Source organism: Lonchura striata, chromosome 3, assembly GCF_050655825.1.
Source record: "Lonchura striata isolate lonStrDom1 chromosome 3, ASM5065582v1, whole genome shotgun sequence".
In the NCBI taxonomy this organism is placed as follows: Eukaryota; Metazoa; Chordata; class Aves; order Passeriformes; family Estrildidae; genus Lonchura; species Lonchura striata.
In genome coordinates, this window is record NC_140705.1 from 78516003 (window position 1) to 78539065 (window position 23063).

At 37.1% G+C, this 23063-nt stretch overlaps 1 protein-coding gene across 3 annotated transcripts in view; it reads left to right on the top strand.

The window, feature by feature from the left end:
- PRKN (parkin RBR E3 ubiquitin protein ligase) overlaps positions 1 to 23063 on the top strand; it is a 693458-nt gene that overhangs the window by 548074 nt on the left and 122321 nt on the right. For all 3 annotated transcript variants that reach the window (XM_021544140.3, XM_085576858.1, XM_085576857.1), the window contains one exon: positions 15477 to 15538. In XM_021544140.3, the coding sequence (XP_021399815.3) occupies positions 15477 to 15538 (62 nt within the window). The remainder of the gene's footprint in view (positions 1 to 15476; positions 15539 to 23063) is intronic.

The following is a 23063-nucleotide window of genomic DNA, read 5'->3' on the forward strand; positions in this document are numbered from 1 at the left end:
CAACGATTCTATAATATTGCCAAGTGTATTGTTTTGTAGCCAATACAGTTGGATTACCAAGACCTAACTTGGAAGGTAGCTTTTCAACTATTTGGATGGAGGATTGGATAGCTGAGGGGGGAAATGCAGGCAATTACTTCTAGCACTGGGTTTCTTCTTTATCTAATCTGCAATTTTCTGAAATACTGCTATGTCTTTTATCAAGAAATAGTGGGTAGCTGGCTTGGAAAATCTGAGATAAGGAGTCTCCGAGGCAAGAGTAATTGGTTGTGGTAAACTGGGGCAAATTAGTAGGCTGCTCAGTAAAATTGTTTACTGTACGGTGTACATGCCACTTATTTCAGCCACTCTGGTTGTATTTGCTTTGTCTCTATTTATTTATTTATCTATTTAATATTAAGATAGTCAATGACATTAGCTTACTTTCCTATGAGACTGTCCTGAAGAACAAAAACACAAAGCATTAGCCTGAAACATAAAAATGTCGCATGTCCTCTTAGATTATGCACAGTCTGTCTTTGAATGTTAGCATTAACCTTCAGTTCAGTAGGATCTATAGATACAAGACTGAAAAAAAATGCAAACTGACACTATGGTATATTTTTTCATTGCAAATATTTACATTTGTCTTCTGATGATATTTTCCAGGTATAGAAAGAAGTTAGGAAATTATTACTAAAGTTGCTGGAGTTTCAGTTGATCAAGTACCTGTAATCTGAATCAGTTTTATATCATAACTGCTCTAATTCAGTGATCATTGCACAAAAAATATCATTGTAGTTTTCAGGTATTTGCCACCTTGATTTGTTATCGTCCCAGTGAAGGCGAATATAGTCCTAATGATTTGAAGTGTGTTGTGCTCCCAAAACCCACTTTCGATCAAAATCCAAAAGCAACAAAAAATAAAAATAAAACTAGATAATGCTCCACAGCCTTCAAAGGACAACTATAAATACATAGCTAAAAATGGAAGAAGACAGAGAGAGAAACAACATGTGCAAATAATTCGTTGCAGCAAAGTTTACTTTGCATTCAAGGCCAGAGAATGCTTGATGGCAGCCATGTGTTTGACTCTCTTATAATGAGTGCAAGAGGTGTGAGCAGAATTAAAATGCCGAAATGGGTGAAAAAAACATGAATGTAGCACTCTTTGCTATTGCATTCATGCAACCCCTGCAGTGGGCTGTTGAATGGATGTAGCATCAATGTGTCACAGGTTAGGCATGGCATACTTCTTGGTAAAACCAGCAAAACAGGAGAAAATTCTCAAAATGGAAAGTCACAGGTATCTGTGGAAGCAGAGATAGGAAATTGATCAGTGACAGCAACCTATAGCCAAACATCAAAATTCCTACATTTCTCTTTTTTCTCTCCTCCTTTCCCTCAATACACATCCATCAAACTGCAATAGGATTTCTGCTGGCCACTTTGTGTCTTGGAAATTGACAAGAGAGGGGAGAATCACTTTGCCCAGAATCTTTGCTAAATTACATGAAAACAGGATTTGTGCTGCATGTAAACTGTGTAAATCCAGTCAGCTTTTAAGTGGAAACCAATTTCATAGTGTGTAAGTATCATTGATTTGTTAATCTGACAATTTTTTTTAAACAAGCTGAGGTGGATTAGCCAATTCTGATTGTATGTCTCTTACAAGTCATTTGAGTGCTGCATAGCTTGGTGAGTAAAGCACTAAAAATTAACCTTTGAGGCCCCTGCCTATAAATAAATTATTGATCCTTAAGAAAGAATCAGATAATCTCATTAGATATAGTTTTCTGTAGTGTGAGTCTAAGTCCTTCCATGCAGAATCATTTATCATAATTGACAATCTTTTTCCTGAAGCAGACAGGACCTAAGCTACAATAGAAAGCAAATCCTGCAGGAATTGGTGTAGAAGAGCAGCATGAAGAATTTCCAACCAATTTGATGCTTAAGGGATGTTTTGTTTCCCCTCCAAGTATTTCTAAGGGCTTTTAGCTTTTATGTGTGCTTTTATAGCTGTATATCCAATAATTCTCAGTCAGGAAGAAAGTGTCTCTGGAATGTCATGCATGATGGTATTCTGGAGCCAGACAGAAGTACAAGGAATGAATTTCTGATCCATGACATAACAGTCACAAGTGGAAAATACATAGCAGGCAGTGTAATACTGAGAGGCAGAAGGGATACATAGTTCAATACTTAATATATAAATGACTGCTTAGAAGTACTTAACAGAAAAATTAGTTAATGTGATGTCAAAAGGTAAATGTACAAGTGATGAGACCTAGTGTTATTTTTTACAACTGCAACTCAGTGATCTCATGAAATAAAGCAAAGTCAAGGGAGCATTTTAATAGCATGAGGAAAAAGAAAAAAGCTTAACTTTATCATTAGTTTCAATAATTTGACTTTCCATTTTGTAAAAGAAAAAAAGAAACAGAAGACACTCATGTCTGAGCTCTGTTTCTCTGTTGCTGGGAGGAGGATCTCTTCATGTGGGAAGCAGAGGGTGTTCCCAGGGGGACACCAGTCCTTACTTACATGGCTTATCAACCTGATTAAATGTTAGCATCAGGTTCAGAGACATTGCAGTCTTGATTTCTAGTGTCTGCATCAGCATTTCATAGTGACAAACTCTGTCAGTTTAAAATCCCACTAGTATAAATTTTCTCATTTTTTTCTTTGGTGATTGGAAATGATTGATGCAATAATATCTACTACCAAATGGAGGGGGGAAAAAAAAACCACATTCACACCCTCACAGCCATCTGCACTTGGACTGTGTACCCGGTGAGGTTTCGTATATGCAGTAACTAAGACTGGAGATTTGGTCCTACACTTACCTGTCTTTTCTGTCTTCAGGCCCACAACTTAGAAACCCTACACTCTTAAAAGAATACAGAAAATAAAGTGTAGATGAGGGAAATCATGGGCATGGTCTAGATAGGGAAAGTAATTCAAATATCAGAAGAAATAGCATTGTATAAAGTGGCTGATTTAATGAAGATTCATTGGACTTGTGATAATGAAATTATTTTTAGTTTAAAAAAAGTGTAGAACAATTAATTATAAGGCATAGCATATATCTGTGTAAGGTGGTAAGAATCAAGGATAGATTCTGTTGCTCTGGGTTAACTCAGAAATTATTCGTGGTCATGTAAGTAAAAACCAGAGGGAGAATCCTGTAGTGTGGTGTGGCAGCTGTTCTGTACCAAATTGCTGCCATAATCTCATGAAATTGCTTGCACTAATTCACTTCAGCGTAGCAATGAGTCTGATGGCATAATGCTGAGCTGTGGGGGATCTCTCCTGCCCTGCACATAGTAAAGCATATCCATCTCCCACTGGCCCACTGCAGCCACTGAGCTTTAGGTAAATTGTGACATTCTTGGAATTGTATCACTACAGTGCAAGCACAGTCTCCTCCGACTCATTGAAAGGACTTGTGGCTTGTCCACCTGGCAAGTGCTGGTTTTTATGCACAAAGGAAAAAAATGTAATCAATTTTTACATCAACACGATGACTAACCAGAGCAAATTTTTTTTCAATATTTTGTCAATATTTTTAGAAACCTATGGGTTTTTAAAAATAAATATTCCTCCACCAGGTAGAAATCATTTGTTATTTCCTCACTGGTACTAGTGCACTAGTTTTATCCCTTGTGATTAAAGTGTTTATCCCTGCTGCGTAAGAAAAGCCACACTGGGCTGGACATCAGCTGTAGAGTAAAAATGATTAGGAATTTTTTTTTCTTTCCTCAATTTTTTTTTTAATGTGGCAGAAAGACTGTTTCTTATATTTCCTAGTTAAATATGAAGTTGTGCACCAATAAAACAGATAGAGCTTTTCATTGACAGATCCAAAGAAAAACATTCTTTATGAGAAAACACTGTATTGCTAATAAAGTGATCCCAACAGCCAAGTTTGTGCTGCTTAATTTGTTTCCTTGGAGTGTTATTATAATTCTGACATACTGAAAAATTGCCTCACAGAGACTCATATTGCATTTGTTGCCGAACGCCTCTTTGATATAACATTTGTTACTGTAGTGCTTGGGGTGTCTTCAGAGGAGTAATATTCTAAATGAACCTGGCTGTATCATCCCTTTAATGTAGAATAGAATTTTGCATTAAATTTTCAGCTTATTTCAAATGTGTTTTGCTAGCTGTTCATCATGAACGATCTGTTCAAGTATAGGGCCAGTATATCAATATAAAATCAGAAAAATCCTTAACACTTTCTCTTTAGGGAATCTCTCAGGTCGTTTCAATTCTTTTCTGTTAGATGAACAGACAGTATGAGCTCTTGTATTTATTCCTGCCTGTCAGGTTTTTTACAGTAGAAACACGAATCACTATTTGCAATGCAGGATTAGCCTGTCTCACACAATGTTATTAGAATTAGACCTGCCTAGTGACTTAATTACTTTTTTTTCTGTATTTAACTTTAGTTTTCACCCCACACCAGCTTTTGCACTCCCAGGAACACTCTGCTTCTTATGTTAGAGCAAATATTGAAGAACATATGTATTATTTGTCTAGATTTGCACAGACAGAAAATGAGAGCAGTATGTAGTCCCACCTCAGTGGTCTTCTGTATTCTGAGCTGCCAGTAAAATGTTAAAAGATTGCACTCTGATGTCCTATTAGACCTCAAGACTGGAAGGACAGTTTGTATTGAACACAGGCATTTTTCATAATTATGTTGCCTGCAGAGTTGCCACCTGCCCTAATTTGATATGATTACAGTGAAATGCAAAACTGTCCTCATTTCATAAGTGGAACTTTTCCATGTTCCCTCATAGAGAACAGCAAGATATACACACATGTATTGCTGCTGCAAAGGAGAAAGAAAAATATTACAATTAGATATCAATTAAGATTTGAACTCCTTTACCAGAGTGCAGGTCGCTTTTAGACAATTGCTTCTTTCTTTAGAGTTCTGAAAATTATTTTCTGTCTTAAAATCTCCATGAAAAAGACAGAATCGTAGCCATTCATCCAGATATGTCTGTACTATTCTGAGAGACATTATATATTCTGTGGCTTTTTAAAATTCTCTTTTGGTTGGATGGGCTTATTGTCCATGAACATTTATTTTTAGAGTAGCCTGGGCTTGCCTTGTAGTCTGAGTCATTTATGTAGCAATTTAAATATTTGTGTAAGCTCTCAGTGAGAGGCTCATGTTGAAGATTTATAAATGCTTCATAGATTAAAGAAATAGCATTTTTTATATACTGTTTATACAGAATGATGTCATATCTCATGGAAAAAAAAAATAAATGCAAAATTTGAAAGAAAAGCGTTGCTGTTTCTGGGTCACTGGATATTGTTTGCCATTTTACTTTCTCCAATAGTAATTTTGTGCATGCTTATGCATGTGTGAGTAAGAGAGTGAGACCTGCATGTGTGCATCTTGGTTTTTCTGCTGGTTTTTTTAGCTTGGCATATTGATTTTCCTGTACTGTGGACAGAAGATAACCTTTATAAATTGTATTTTAATATCCTTAAACAGTAGTTTTGGAATTAAAAAGGTGGAAAGCTGTGTTTTTTCTCTAGCACCTGGCCACAACTTTCTTGATGGTGTAGTGGCTTATTTTATATTGCATAGTCAGCGTAATAACCTTATGGTAAATACAAATTAGATGGAAATTTATTGCAATAGGAAACTGGGATTTTGTCTATAACTCCCAAAATTATAGGAGAACATTTTCCTTAATTCAACTTTTAAAAGGAAAAAGAATAAATATTTACCTTCAAAATATAATTCTTAGGGTTTGTGCTTTACAATATTGTTTACCATGACAAATATATTTATGTTACTGAGCCATCAGTTGGAAAACATTGGTGTAAATTTAAGCTTAATTTCAGCTTGGAAACCTTTTCACAGTTCTGAATTATACTTGCTTGGTTCTGTATTCAGAAATTTGAATCTTTTAAGGATTTGCCCTTCAGTAACTAGCAAATGAAATTCTTCTGTAGTTGTTTTTGCCTTGTTTTGACCTTTATTCCAGGATAGTTGGATTTTCCCTGAGAAGACAATCTCCTCCCTCCTAAAGCTTCCACCACATGCTGAAAACTCCTGACCTCTCACTTCCCTTCTCAAAGGTACTGATCATAATCAAAGGCCAATGCCAGCATGAAGGCGGGAATTTGAGAGAACAGAGTTTTCTTTAGAGACTTCAACTACTTTTTGAATAAAAGATGAGAAAACCTTTCATGAATTGAGCTGATAGAGCTAAAAACCTAGCAAACTGAGAGTGAAGAGCTCCTTTCAGGCCAGATCCCCGCAATGAAATTTTCACTTCCACGGTTTTTATGGTAGAAGGTGTGAGTCTTCCAAAAGAAGTTTAAAATAGCGCTCCTATATCTCAACTTAATAAAAATTAAAATCACCTGGTTATGGCAGGAGCCTAGACTTGTCCTCTTTGATGTAAAGAAACTGTAGAAATTACTTCTGTTAATTAGGAAGCATTAAAAAATTGATTTTCTGTTAAATTTCATTTGGCAATAATCAAATCTTCCCATTTGCATGGGAAGAAGGGAGTTTCCTTTTTTATTTTTTGCTTCTGGAGCTTCTGTATGTGAGCAGTAAAGGTCATAGCTCAATTTCTTATTACATATAGACAGTATGGAATTTGTTGTGTTACATGAGTTTGGTATTCACTGACTTTACTGAGAATTGTGTGGGTGAATTTACACCTATAATTTAAATTGGAATATTGAGCAAGCAGATGGTACAGACTCTTCATCAAATGTGTTTGCACTATTGCATGGTTGCCCTGATGTGTCAGTCTCTTGGGCAAGACTGAATATTATTTCTTAGAAAATTTCCCCCCTCTGAAAGACTCTCTGCAGTTTGTCTCATAGCAGTGCAGAATATGCAAATAAAACCTCCCAAAAATAACAAGCAGTGGCTTGCTGGCATTGCAGAACTCAATGCAATTCAGGGTTTGAATGCTGATGCAACTAAACATTATTTGTTCAAGTGTGGTGTAAATGTTGTTTTAAATGTGTGAAAAGGAAATACGGAAGTTGTTTCTAAACTGAAATGGCAGGTCAATATTCTTGCTGGTTATTTTTGTAACAAAGATTAAAAGAAAGACCATAGCAGAAAATGGCTAATGTGGTTCATTACTTCTAGTCATTTGGCTTTAAAGGATCATTAAAATAGCAGTGAGTAACAGCACAGTGAAAGTCAGAGTTGTGTGCAATGTGAGAAAGCCAGACCAGCAGAATTGGCTACAATCACTTTATGTGATCCTTTCCCAACTCTGATGCAGTCCATTTGCACAATTATTTTACAAACACTTCATGAGACTAAAAAATATGCTCTGTGTCTTTGGACTGTTTGTGATAGTTTGCTTGAGCTGAAGAACTGCTCCTCCATTTGTAGTTTTAGAGAGGTTTTTAAAGACTTAGAAGAAAGATCTTCACCGTGTGAAGATTTTCACCGTGACCTTACCAGGGTCAGAAAACTCTAGGTACAGAAACCACACACGAACATTGCTTGTCATATTCTCTGGTTCAGCATTGCCCAAGTGCAGAGCTGAGCTTTGCAGTCTGAATACATGACTGCTGGCTTTGAAAAGACAGAATTCAATACTTCTTGCTTTTGAAATAAGCTTTTTTTTTTTTTTTCCCAAAACCAATCAATAATATTGAAGCACTCTGATGTGTCTTGTTTTGGGCATATATTTGTACATCTACTCATCTAGATCATTGTACAGAAAAATATAATCTACAAACTGATGATTATTAAAATGTCATGAGTACCAGTAAAGAATCTCATCTAAATTTTTAGCTTACTTTATTTGATTTTGCTGGATAGGTAGTTTTTACACCACTTGTAAGGTGGCCAATACAAGAAATTTGGATACTAAAGGGTTGTCCCCCAATTTTCAAACACACGGCTGACAGATTTCATGAGAGGGTTTTCAGTCTGATGTGATTTTATGATTGATGGTGGTTAATAATAATTGATGCTCCAGATGAAGCTGTGTGCCCCTGTGAATCCTCTGCATTTTCAGACTTGCAGATGTAAGGCATGGCATGGGACTTGAGATGACAAGTTATTCACAGGACTTGTTTTATGACCTTTCTTTTTTTAAAAATTAAATCTTTTTATGCAAAGGAAAAGGTATGTAAATCTAAGTGTACATATACAATTTAATTAATTTCTGAGTTTGTCTACATTATGAAATTGTATGGGCAGCAAGGAAAAAAATCTCAATAATTTACTATTTACCAGAGTACTGCTCATGATTGTTGTAAGAAAAATAGTGAAAATGGCTATATTACAATACAGTAAGTATATCCCTTCCGTAGGATCTGTGAGAAAATATTTCAGCATCTTTTCACAGTGCACAAGAAGCATTCAAAATATAATCTTATATGCATATATTTTATAAATTATCTACTTGATTTTCTTCATATCTTTTTTCTCTTTTCAATAAAATAATTATGCATTTCAGACACTCTTCTTAGTTTTGTCTTTGTTCACATTCACATAACACCAAAAATGAGAAAAGGTCACCTGTAACATCTAAACATTTAATTAACACAAGCGCAGTGAATTCACTCCATACTTTGAAATCATGGTCCGTTCCCACAGGAATGGCCACACTGTCACCAGCTTATCCCTGGAGGAGATGCAGACAGCAGAAAGGTGTGGGGTTTACAGCAATATTCCGTTTAGTTGAACAATTTGGAGGAGGCTGGGAAAGTGATGTAATGAATTAATGCACACTAGTTATGGGACTCCAAACCTGTTAAGTTTTGTGTGAAAGTCTCGTCTGAGCCCAGCTTTCTTACTGCTCTGTTTACAGTCCCATTGCTGTTATACTCAGTGCAGGGCTGTGCTCTTCTGCCATTGCTGTTCACTCAACAGTGATGCCTGTGCTGTGCTGAGTAACTTGTATTGACACCAGGAGTCGCAGTCACTGTCCCACTGTAGCTGCAGTTGGCTGTGCTCTGGATGGACACTGCCGTAACAAGCACTGCTGAGCTGCAGGATTCCCTGTGCACCTTTCCTTCCTGTGCATGCATGGCAGGCCAGCTTGCACTTCCCTGTATATATATGTGTTGCTGTATTGCAAGTCCTGCCATTAGAGTGCTGCACTGCCAGATTTTTAGGATTATGTTTTTGAATACAGAACATTTTTAATACCTATGCTAAAGTCAGGAAAAAAAGAAGCTAACATATCCATTAATTTTCTAAGCAAGAAGTGGTTATTTTCAAGTATTTAAAACGTTTTCCAGTGGCACTCTCGGTTTAGCAATTAACACTGTGAAAAGATATCCTTTGAAGGACGTTGATAGATATTCGTGCATGGTCATGTTCAGAGCCCACAAAAGGGATGGATTTTTCAGAATTAACAAGTGTTGATGCAGACATAAATTTTAAGTGAGAGAAGTGGAAGTTGCATTGTGCTCATAATGTAAATGCTTAGCTTGCATGGAGCTAAATGTGAGGGGGAAATTTACAATTTACATGCTCCAATGTTAAGGATGTGTATAAATTATTGGAATTGCAGCTGTTGAGTGAAATTCAAATATTCTAACTTAAAAAGTCTAAAAGTTACTTGTGTAAATCTTTCCAAGTCGCCTTAAACTCCTCACTTAATGGAAATAAGGGGATCTTTTTCTGTGTCAATCTTGGATGGTGGGAATTACTCTGTGAAAGCATGTATTCTTTCTATCAAATGTAAAGGAAGCATGCAAGGAATATATTAGACTCATATAGCCAACATTTTAATGCTTAAATGTATTGAAATGAATCTCACACAACTATATTGTTACAGAATTTCTGAGAGAGGGCATGATTTACATTTGGAATGAGATTTGAGCTACTCCAGTCTAGGCCTCAGATTTGGGCCTTGTGAGGCCTTCAAGCCTCTGACGCAGTTAGAAATTAAGAGTTTGTGGCACAGTTAGAAATTGTATTAAGGTGTGATGGGAAGCACTGGGCTGTCTGGGTGTGAAGCAGTATAGGTTTATAGTGTAAGGTTTGGGCCACCTTAAGACAATGTTCACTTGCCAATGAGAGTGCCTTTTTAAACTATGTAGAAGTGTATATAAGCTGCCATCTTCTCTCGAATAAACAGAGAACGTTGCATTAATCATATTGGTTGGATGTGCGTTCTGTCCGGCCAGCTTTCCCGTTTTATGAGGTCCCTGGCTTTGCTATACTGTTTGGGAAAAGATGAAATGTTAAATGCAAAGCAGTAAATAATACTGCAAACCTATGTTAGAAGATGTAGCCCACAACCCTGCAGTGGGGATACATTTGCTTGTAACTGTGGTCAGTGAGGGCATTTTGTGATTTTCTTGGAGCTCCAAGTGATTCAGCCGGGGCACTTCCATCCAGGTGCTGGCAGCCAGGGCACTGGGCACTCCCTGGGGATGGGCTGGGCACCTCTGAGCTGCAGGATTGCCACGGCTGGGCAGGGCAGGGCTGTGAGGGACACCAGCAGGATGCCAGCCCGGCTGCAGCTGGGTGAGGCAGGGCTGGAGGTGCCATCGGGGCACCAACACTCCTGTTACTCCTCAGTTGGCTCTATTTGTAGCAGCTCTTGTATTTTGCTTCCATTTTGCTATTTATGCAATGTTAAAGGCTTGGTTTAATTTTTTCTTTGCCTTCTCTCTGAAGAACATAAGTTATACAGAGGGACAATTTAAAGAAAAAGAATAAAAAGCAGAAGCTAATTCTGTCTGAGAAAAAATATGTGAAGATTTGAGTAATTAAATTCGTAGAAGTTATAATCATAGTTTAATTACAAGTGTAGTTGAAAATGTGTGTTCAGACCAATTGAAATCAGGGTATTTATGATGTTAGGAGACATCAAACCATCCTTCCTGAATCTTGCTTCATTCTTCTCTCGGAGATACATGTACTTATATGAACAGATTAAAAATATGTTTGTGAAGAGAATACCACAATGTAAATTGCAAGTTTACAGTTACACATTTCTGTAGCTTTAAATGCACCTTTCATTCATAAGTACAGAATTTGGAGTTAAATTATAAGGCAATATGGGAATCACATAACAACAAAATTATTAAAACAAGTAAACTGGGTGTATGATAGAATGTGTTGAAGCAAATAAAATGCTTACATTTAATTTAAGTAATAAAACTTTAAATAGAAGCAACGAAATTACTTGTGGCTTTATAAAGCTGCTGGTCCTTTGAACTGGGCATCTTCCCATCATTATTTTCTTGCTTAGACTTAGGCTCATTCCTAAAACATTAAATTAGTTTTAAGTATCTGATTGCTCTGTCAGTGGAACTAGGACAGAGTTAAAAGTGGTATAAGAGTATTAAATATTTGCATCAGTTTTGTATTTCTTATATTTTGCTCTGCCATCATAGGTAGCAAGAACCTGTAACAGTCACTGCAGCTGAGAACATATGAATCACATAGGTTTGAGTGTGAGCTGAAAGAGGCAACAAATAAGCAATTTAGCTGCCATTTTATCAGTCTGCAGGTGTCCTCAATCCTGAGTTTTGGCTTCTGGTTGAAGCCAGTTGTCCATGCTTTTGTACTGTTTCCATTCAAACTCTTAGGTGCAATTATTATCAACTATTTTTTTAATATTCCTATCGTTTGGTTTATGTCTGTGGAAATTTCATGAAGGCTTGTACTTTTCAAGTAATAATTGGGAAGAGGGAAGTGAAAATTTTTGGTAGTTGTTGAGACCATTAACGGGTTCTGTAGGACAGAGGGCATAAAAACTTATCCTCAACTCATTCTATACAAAATAGCAGAAATCTGTAAAGCACAGTTTATGTCATTTGGCATGTGCTAGTTTCACATCAGCCTTAGAAAATATACTTTTCTATAAATGTACACTAATATGGTGAGGATATATGGAGGAATTTGTGGGTGAGATTAAGAATAGTTTTTAATCATTTTGGGCAGGGAGGGGTTTTTAAGTCTCTATGTTTTATTTATGGGATGGTTATTTGCCATAATGTTTGTTATGTCACAGTGCAGGAATTTAACATAATCCAAGACTTTTTCAAAACTCACAGATATCTGGTAAAAATAGGTTATAGTGTTAGAACATCTTTTACAAACACTTACAGAAAAGAAGAAATTAAAAATAGACATAGGCCCAGAAATATTTAAAAATAAAAAAGAAAATATTTCTCTTTTTTTCCTGAAATTATTGCTTCTGAAATGTGACAATCTGAGATGACTTCTTACAGACAGCAGACTGTTAAGATGTGTCAGTATAATTCAATATTGTATGCATTTGACATTTCTGAACTCATTGCTGGAAAAAATCATGCCAACAGTGACATAGGTTTTAAGCTCTGTCTCTTTGCTAGTATCAGGATCTGTTGTATAATCAGCTAAGCAAGATCCAGTGAAAATATGAACTATGAAAAGATTGAAAACTAGGTTGGGCAAGTCTCTGAAAAACAGACTATACAAAATATTGCATTTGGAAGAGCATGCAGCAGTGGATGACTAGTAACACTTAAACATGCATGTTTTTCATAGAATCATAGAATAGTTTGAGTTGGAAGGGACATTTAAAAGTTATCTAGTCCAGCTCCGCTACAAAAAGCAGCAACACCTTCAAGTAGGTCAGGTTTTTAAGAGCCTTGTCCAGCCTTACCTTGAATGGGGCAACCCATTCCAGTGTTTCACCATCCTCACCATAAAAACACTTATTTCTCACATCTAATATAGATCAACCTTCCTGCAGTTTAAAACCATTGCCCCTCGTCCCTTCACTATAGACTCTACTAAATAGTTTATCTCCATCTTTCTTATAAGCCCCCACAAAATTCTGAAAACTTGCTATAATATCTCCCCTAAGCCTTCTGTTTTCCAGACTGAACAATCCCAATTCTCTCACCTTTCCTAATCGGGCAGGTGCTCCAGCCCTCTGATCTTAGTGACCTTGCTCTGGACCTACTCCAATACAACCACATCCTTCTGATGTTCTGGGGACCCTAGAATTGGATGCAGCACTGCAGGTAGGATCTCACCAGAGCAGAGCAGAGGGGCACAATCCTCCCTCTGGCACTGCTGCCCACACTGCTTTGGATGCAGCCCAGGGCATATTTGGAATCTGGGCTGCAAGTTCTCCTTGCAAGCTCATGTCCAACCACTCACCCTCAGCACCCCCAAGTTCTTCTTGGCCTGGCTGCTCTTAATCCATTCATCCCCAGCTTGGATGGAAGAAAGAGAGGTAAAGGGGAGGTTATATAATTTATGTGTGAGGGCAGAACAGGATGAATTTCTGGGGGGAAAAAAAAGTACTCAGGAAATATTTCAAGGAGAATGGAGTGAGAAAGTTCTTGCTAGGGAAGAAAAAGGAAACCTTCTCGTTTTAAGGAGTTTAGTGAATAATAAATTGGAAAGGATAAGAGGGAAGAAATAAATACTTGATTGAAGTAGAAGCTGTAAGGACTCCAAAAGGCAGAATGCAGTTTCGTTGGTGTTCTAAAGCTAACATCTGTCAAAGATTAACAGGCAGTGTTACATGAAATCATAATTATGCTCTGCACTTAGAAATTCCTATGGCAGTATGCAATCAATGCAGATATTTTTGGGGAAAATCACATGCAAGAAAATATATTGCTAATTATGTAAGAACTTGAGGCTAAGAGACAGGAACCATGTTTTATACAATAAGTTTTGATTTGAGGCACAAAGACAACAGTTCTGAACTACAACTCAGGGCTCAGGTCAGGAAGTTAGTGAGACAGAGTTAGATGGAGATGTAAACCCCAGTGAGAACACAAGACAGTGCTGTGTAGAAGTGTAGATTCTGTGGTAGGAGTAGCAAGGACAATTAGGTGTATTGAGAAAGAGAAAGAACAAACAGCATGGAGAAAATGAGGAAAGTAATTTAAAAGTGATACACTTTTTTTTTTTTAAGTGAACACAACCAGGTTGTAGTTCTAGAAGTTGTGGAGAACAAAATCTGATTAAGAAATAGCACACATTCAAATATGTGAATACCCTTGTGCTTGAGGAAGACATGGGTGAAAAGAAGCCTGTAAGAATATCATAGGTTTCATTAAATAGGAAGAAATACTAATATTTAGTAAGAGAAAATTCATTAATAGGCAATTCTTACTACATACTTAAACCTGGACCAACTTCAAACCTTGTCTTACCTTTGTAAGGGTTTGCTGATGAAGTTGTGTAGATGGTGCATTCTTCACCTATTTCTCCTCGGAATGAAGATAAAATATTCATCAGTAAAATGTTGACTTCAGTAACATTTAAATCAGTTCCCTAAGTGGAAAAAATATGTGAATACAAGACTTGTGCTAGTGTAATTGTATTGTATGTCTATTGTTCATTTTTTGCCTTTTTAGTTATGTTGCTTTCAAGTGTAGTCTTTTCCTTCTGCATCTCTAAGACAGCTATGCCAACAGAAAGTGTGAATGTAGGCCATGTCTCACTGGCCTTAAGTGAAACCATGGTGCTGGTGGAGACTTCCTGATAGTTACATCCAAATTCATTTGTATTCTTTTAATGGCAGTCATTAAGAGTGAAAGGTAACTATTTGTAGTAGTGTCAGCAGAAAATCAGGTTGATAAAGACCATGGTTTCTCCCATTTTCTGAGAGGAGCTATGCTCTTTATTCCTTTTAAGAAATTTTCTCTTTTCACAAAGAGATGCTTCAATTTATGGTAAAAAGAGTAAAGCCCAGATAGGTCTTGCAGTCTGCTCCTTCATCCCTTGTCAGGAATTAGTCTGGTAGTGTACACAAGTCATTTACAAAAGCAGTACACAGATACAGCAGCCTTGGACTTCATTGCCAGGAAGGTAACCGCAGTCTGAACAGGTCACTAGAGTGCATGGCAGCTAGCAAGACATATTCCTTCTTACTGGGTGGTACAGATGTGAAAGTTTGTAATGATTGAAAATTAATCTCATTGCGAAATTCTGATAGATCACTCCTCTGCCTCTGTTCCTGGTTTGTGTTTTAACACCAGGGGGTAACAACCATATATATGTGAAATGGGTTATACTTGTGACAACTAAAATTAAAGCGATCTGTGGATCCTATTAAATCCTTAAGAGAATCAAGGAAAACATGTATTATTCTTAGAAATTAGTCCAAACCTATTCTGTGAATCAGAATTCAACTTTGGGCAGCTCCAGTGTTTTGATGTAAGATCCTCTTTTAACAGGCTTTTTGGCTTATATGAAGGGTTGGCGGTATCTGGCAGACAGTGCTGCCCTTTTCATCTTGCTTTTGTTTGTAGTCCTTTGGGGAAAGGGCTAAAATATTTGGAATATAACCTTTCTAAGTGCTTTTGGTAGCATGCTCAGAAATGTGGAAGGATTATTTGATAGATGGTTTTCAGTATTCTGGTGCCTGCAGAGCCATGGTTAATCTTTCTAATCTTCTTTATCTAAGGTAATCTGTATATTCTGTCTCTGCATGTATGTGTCTTATGCTGAAACTGCATTGACAGAAAGATTTAAAACACCCATTTTTGTTTCTTTCCAACAGCTGGCTGTCCAGACTCCTTGATTAAAGAACTTCATCACTTCAGGATTCTGGGAGAAGAACAGGTGAGTTCACATCTCAAAGGCAGCGTCTTAATGTCATGAAAGAGAGACGCTAATGAGACAGTTTCATCTCTCTCCAGGGAAACAGAGTATATCTCATGACCCCAAAGACCTGAAATGTGGGGGAAAAAACTACGCAGGAGTTATATGTGAGAGCTGGGGTTTTTTTTCATTCTATCCGTCAGCCGTGACAGGTTATTAATTGGTACATCTGCTACCTGCCACAGTTTTTCAGCTTTTGACTACAGCAGTAAACAGACTCTCTAAAGCAGCAGACAGGTAAACAATCTGACTACAGGATTGGTGCTTACAGCTACTCATGATATTATCCCTCCCTTTGTATGTCCTTTTTTCTCTTTTAAAAGTGTTTCTCATAATTATAGCTGTGCTTTGCACTCAGAAAACTATTTCTGTAGAGGGACCTTAGGAAAGCATAAATGAAGTATGCTATACATCGCTCACAAGAAGGTCAGTTATTATTTTGTCAGTAATGAAATTAACATACAGAGGTATTGAGAAATGGCCTTAAATTTTGAAAGACAAGTTGAATTTTCATACACTCTAGTCTTCTGAAATTCAAGTTGTCTTTTTCTCTGAAGTATCCTTCCTAAGGTAGTGGTTACAAAGCCTGACTTGCATGACACAGAGCTGCAGACGCTAGGGACCAAGGGGCTGAAAGCCCAGCATTAGTGTGTTGTACATGACACTATCCACATCTTTTAATGAACCTGACACCAAGGGGCTTGCACAAGGTTGTATGAGGACTGTGACAGAGGTAGGAGCAACTCCTGAGATATTAATTCAAAGACATGTTTCATCATTTTTAAATTAGATTGTATTGTCAAGAACATCCTGTTGCTTCTCCTTTCCCTGTCACTCTCCCTTTTTTTATTACAATTGTGGCTGCTGTTACAATTTCTAGACTTCCAATTTTCCTCCACCAGCCCCCCACTTCAGCTGTTATAGAGAGTCACAAGTCATGTTTCTCAGGGACTCAGCTTTGCCTTTGCAAGAGATACTGGAAGCAGGAATATGATGAGATTGAGGACTTAAGAAGAGAAAATAAATTAAATTATGACCAGGATTGATGAGGTCAAGAGACTGATTAGAGCTACCTGACAAAAAGAGGACAGAGTAAGATGAAGCTTGGGTAGAATAAAGAGATGGGGGTGGTTCATGGAAGGGTTTGTGACTAGAAACCAGGGTCTGACAAGGAGCCTGGACCAAGGGCGGGAAGGGAAAGACCCAATACAGAAGCTTTCTGAAGAGACTGGTAAATAAAGGAAGATCTGCACTTAAGATGTGTGAAGAGGTAAAGCTAAGCAATCTAGGAAGAGTTGGACAAAAGGAGAAATTCGGAGGAAAAGTAAGGAACAGCTAAACCAAAAAGCTGCAAGTATGAGAGAGATTAGTGAATCAGCGAGACCGGACAGCTCCCCTGGAAAAACCCTAGAATGGAGCTGCGGACCTTAGCCTGACTAATGATCACTGACAGAGCAATATTTAACTGATGGACTTTCTTTGCAAATAGTGGTCATTGTCATGAGGCATGAATTATTCCATTAGCCCATACATTTATAAGGATTGTTGCAAATATATTCTATCCCTACAAAAGCATTGTTATCATGAGTCTACTGAAGACCACAGTAGCTCTTGTTTGAAGTTAGCACACACTTTGATAGTGAGGAAATTGGTGCAAAAGCAAGAGAAAAAAAAATACATCTAAATGAAGAAATAAAGGAATTACAGGCAAAGTCCTTATTCATATAACGATCTATTTATTTCTTATAGTTATTTTGTTAGATATTTGCATTTTAAAAATATATAAAATGTTTCTTTTTGTTATGCACACTACATAGAAAAAATGACATTAAATTATAAGATTGTTTTATTCAGACTTCTTACAATTTTAGTATTATAAACCATCGTATATTTTCTTACATTCCAAGCAATAGCCAAAGAGAAACAGGGACATGTTCCTGCTTCATATCCAATCTTGATTTATTTTTAAAGTGCTTATGTATTTAAGGTTGGATTATAAAAGCAGAATGGACTATTGTGATAATCTGTTCTGATCTACTTTACAATACACATTACATTACTTTTTTGGATTAATTCTTGTTTAAACTGCAATATATTGCCTAGAAAAACATCTATTATTTGTTTACAAATCACTTGCAGACTTTAGATCCTATTATACTTCTCAGTAGTGAAAGACAAAATATTCCAAGCCTCTTTGCATTCCTCCACTCTACCAACACCAGCATGATTCCTGTGTTGCATATCTCCCATTCCTCAGAGTTCAAGCAAAAAAACCCTGGTGTCACTGTTTTCTTCACTGAGCATTTGTTTCCTGTAAATAAAAATATAAATAAACTGACCCTATAAATGTAAATACTTACCTTATGTAACATTTGTTGATGTCATTAGGAAAGAAAGGTTTTTAGTGGCTTTCAGGATCAAACCTCTTGAAAACACGTCTGCCTGACTATCTGAAATATCTTTATAGAAACGTAAGCATTAATGAAAAACTAATGCTGAGAAATAGGAGTGTGAAGAGTTGATGAATAATATTTTCTTAAAGGAGTTGTATAATAATAAGGCTCTTTTTCAAATAATCAAACTTCTTGGTAGTCTCCTGTACATGTAAAATTTCCTTGTCTTCTGTTCTGTTAGGAACATACATTATGGGAAATTTATTCTAGGTGGAAAGTCTCTCTTTTAAGGTTTAGCTGATGGCAATAAGATAGTTTTTAAAGAGGGAATCAATTTTGGACTTTATGGAAAGACAAAATCATAACCTGCATGCTGAAATAGAAGAGTACAAGCTTCCCAGACACATGGTATGCATTGTGGGTACCTAACCTTCCACATAAAACAGCTTCCAGAGTAATTGGCTGAAAATGCAACACAAATACAGCCACAGATTGCTGCCCCACTTGGTACTTGACTCTGAGATGGTGCCAGAAAGCCTGACCCAGGAAGAGTCTCCAGAAGCAGCTTTGTCTGGTTTCTTTTGAACCCCCTTGTCATAGACTCGCCCAGTCCACAGAGGTTTGAACAAGACAAAACAAAGTCTCCTGCACATGGGGTCCCAGGTGAAGGGTGAAGCCTGAAGCTTTCTAAATGCCCAAAGCTCTGCTGAGCTTTCGCTTGCAATTTGTTGTCACTTTTCATAATCCATCTATTTCTTCTAGTTTAATGGGTGCAGCCCAATCTCATGACTAACTCTTCCATTTCTTAAATAGCTGAGATACAGCCAGAATTGGATTGGAAGATTTAGTAAATGAGGAGCTGTTGAAAAATAGCACAATGTAAGAAAATCTCCTGCAGTAGCCTTTGCCCTGTCAGGCTGCCTGTCTCTGCAAGTAAATGTTTCTACAAGTGGTGATAGTACAAGCTGCTTACAAGTATATGCTAAAAATGCACCAAATATGGGCTCTGTTCAAATACAGTGGAATGCAGGTAATTCTACAAGCCAATGCCAGAGACAGCAAAGAAAACACTCCAAGCATAGCAAGATGACTTGCAGTGAACTGTTATGGAGTCTCCCTAATGACTCTATGAGAAACTTCCCTCCTGTCCCTAAAGTGATAAAAAAAAATCTTGTTTAATTGTTTAAATGGAATATTGTGATACATTAATAAAATAGCAGCTACATCTGAAGTCCGGAAGGGAAAACAAATAGCACAAGAGCAAGTAATCTGCTGCTATACCTGAGTGCCCCCAACAGGTCACAGCACAGATGAAGCGGATGACTTCCTAGTGGCAGCAAAGGAAGCTGCTAAGTAATGTATAGCTGCGCTTCTCTGTTGCATCATCTGCTCTGACAACTTTGCAGAATGTATTGGCCAGTTCCTTGATATTTTGACAGGGGAACGATCAATTTTAACAGATCTCTCCTATCAGCTGCTACTGAAACTCATATCACTGCTCAGGTTTTTTTAGAACTGTTGTGAACGTTTATATCCCTGGAATCTGAGCAAACCTGAATGGGGACCATTTGTGGAGCCGGGGGGCGTTGTTTGGTTGGGATTTTTTTGTGGTATTTTAGTTTGGTTTTGGGGGGGTAGGGGTTTTTTTTCCCACATTTCCTTGTCAATTAGGGAAAATTTACACAAAGGAATACCCTAGAATACCCTGTTTTGAAAATCTGCAGATACACGTGTCCATGCTCCTCAAAAGAGATTTGGGCTTGTGCTAGTTTTCACAGTGAGCTGTAACTTTAGGAGATAGAGAAATCAAGTATGAAATGAACACAGCATGGTTAGAGATCATTTAACATTAGTTGAGGTCTGGAAGGATTTTATATACAATGTGTGGGTATGACAAGGTTGATTTTTTTTTTTAATTGCAATACTTGCCAGAGGATTTTTTTTTTCCAAATGCATGCTACTGAATATTCATGTAAAGTCAGTCTTAAAGTAATTGATATATATTTACGCATTCAGGCAAAAGTAATGCCATATGACAATTCTAATTAATCAGCTGAGTTTAGTACAGGAAACTGTCAAATATGATCAGCAAAGTGCTTCTGAAGTATTTCTGGTTTAAGATTTTTTTGATAACTACACTTGGAAGAACTATAAGCTACATCTCAGTAATTCCAATCAGTTAAAGGAAAAAATAAAATTTCATTGGATGATTCCTCCCGTTCATAATTACTAAGCCAAAACTATTCTGTTAGTATTCCAGAACTTTTATCTTTACAAGTGTAGTTCTTGTACCTCTGCTGCTTCCCACCCAGTCCCCTGGCATCAGTGTAAGTGTAAGTGTAAGTTCAGTGTAAGTGATACCTACACACATCTCTCAGTTTTTGCCCCTTTAATATCTCTTTTCTCTCCATCTCATTTGGCTCACCTTTTGGATTTGTCACCACAGTCTCATCACTTGCTCTCTAAGACTGAGCTGCTGCATTTAACTCTTGAACCTCTTTATGCCACCCTTATTTTTTTAATAGCTGGGACTTCACAACAAACTTTATAGCCTTGCAACTTCATATGACTCTCTTTCATTCCTATGCTATACCTGCCTGGAATGTCTCCTAACCACCCTCTTCCCTAACTCTGAGGTAATTTGAATTCATGAAAATTTCTCAGTTTTGTCTCTTCTGGATTATGATAACTTTACCCTTTAAGTTCTTGTCATAAGCAGGATATCTCTACATTCTTACACTTTTTGAACTTACTGTATAGTAGGCAAGTGAAAGTCATTTATTTTTGGTTCAACGGCTGAAATAAAGAATGAAAGGAAAGAAAGTAGAAGATACTTAGTCAAAACAAATTTAAAGGATTCTTTTTCTGTTAAAACCAAAAAAAAAAAGCGTCATTTTATATAGAATTCAAATTTCTCTTCCACCTAGCTTTTATTTATTTCAGAATGAAGATTTGAACCCCAGTGTTCATGATCTCAGGTACATGTGGAAGTTAGGACTTCTTCCATCCCTTGGATAGCTTTGATATGCTTTCAGGAAATATGTATGTGCTCACTCTCTGACCTGAGAATTGGGACCCAGTATCTACTCCACTGAAATGCAGTAGCATCAGCTAAACAGAATTCCATGCATCAGTTACAGCTTTGATGGCTGTTACTTATAGCAGGAAGCTCCACTAGAGTCAGAAAAAACTAAATGTTTATTTCTGGCATTCAGTCTATTCAGGCTGATCCCCCAAATACCTGCTGGAAGACCACAAACTTCCAGTAGTTGTAAATACAGTGCTAACCCGTACACTGTGCTCGTTCCCCTTTCTTCATTGTATCATATTGCCCCTTGTATATTCAGTTTGGTTTCCAATACAACCTGATCCAGTATCCTCTGTTCTGTATTCTCTATTTTCATGTTCATCACCTTGTGCTTGCTTTCATATCATTCCACTAACTGCAATCTTTCTTTTTTTCTCCCCATCCCTACTCATTTTGTTTTGTCTGTGAATTGTGGCACCCTGATACAGTTAGAGGTTTCTTACCCCTAAGTTGTTCTTACCTCTAAGTTGTTTCCTTCAAACAACTGTTTGTACCCACTTTTCCATGACTCTCCAGTCAGGCAAATTCCACCTCTCTAGAGGTAGTTGTCTTTCTTGTATCCTTGGGTGCTCCTGTGGTAACAAGGAGCTGATCCTCTGAACTTGATCTTTCAATTTGATCAGGGACCAGCAGAGAAGCCCAAAAATTCAGGAACAATAAATTAGGGGTGCTCCATGAACAGCCATATCAGTCCATCACTTTTTAATCTGTATTTTAGATGACACATTTGTAAGTATTTTTACTAGTCAAAGGAGTACTACTGGTTTTGTACTGTAAGTTGCCTAATTACATTATGGAACTAATTATTGAAGTTTTTGTATGTGCATAATGCATATAAATAAAGTGCTTAGTCTCCACTATGGACTAATAGCCTCCACAATCTAATTTTGAAACACACAGATGGTTATTTGATTTATAGGAGCAGTAAAAACAACCTGACTGCAGAAAGTAGATTTGCTTTCCTATGAGACTCTTACATGCAGTTAAAGAAACAAGTAATTGAATTACATTTCAGAGATTTGGGCTTTACATCTACTGTTATGCTTTTGTCCAAAGTTGTCTGCAAGACTGCTACTGAGCAGCTGCTTTTAGATGTTGGGGGTGGGGGCAAGGGGAAAGGGAAATAAAGAAAACAATACCCAAAGTGTAAAAGCAAAATTAAAATGGTTCAAGGCATACATGATATGGCGCGATTGGGATTGGAATAAATGACCTTTAAGATTCCTTCCAACACAAACCATTCTATAATTCTATGATATTAAATCATAATTTGTAAATTAATTGACACGGCCAGGAATCACTGTGTTCATTAAGTGTGTTTTGCAGGAGTTTTGTGCGTTCAGGTGCATTTCAGTTTTGTTTTAGTATCTGAATCTCAATGTAACTGAAAAGGCTGCAATCTGTAATTAACCTGCTATTCCTCTGTCAACCCAGAGATTTCATTTATATTACCCTTGATTTACAACATCAAATGATTGAATTTCCACTGCTTAAAAACCCAGTATCATTCGAAGACTCAAGGGAAACCATCCTAACCTGGAAAGTGGAGAGCAAGGAATAAATGGCTACAATTATCCAGCCTCCGTGTCTATGTCATACTGTAATTTATAATCTAAAGGCCCTGACAAGTCTTTACTAACAAAGATTACACTAAATAACTTCATTCTATGGTTGAAATACCATAAGTAGACATTATAAGTAAAGCTTTTTCCACTCCAAATTTTATTCCTTGAAAGGTATATATTTGGGCTGACTGGGACAATTCACAATTTGAGAAGAAAGTTCACTTGTAGTTTTCAGAGAACAAACAGAATGTTTTACAACTACCTTGTTCATATACCTTTAGCTATCTTAGCACCAATGTTTTAGAGTACGTTGTATTTATGAAGCTTTGGGGTTTTTTTCCAAATAGGCGTTGAAATATATAGCTCTGGAGGAATCCAGTAACTATTTACCAACCTGTATTTCTGAGGACTTTATTACAGTTGCACATAAATACCTGACA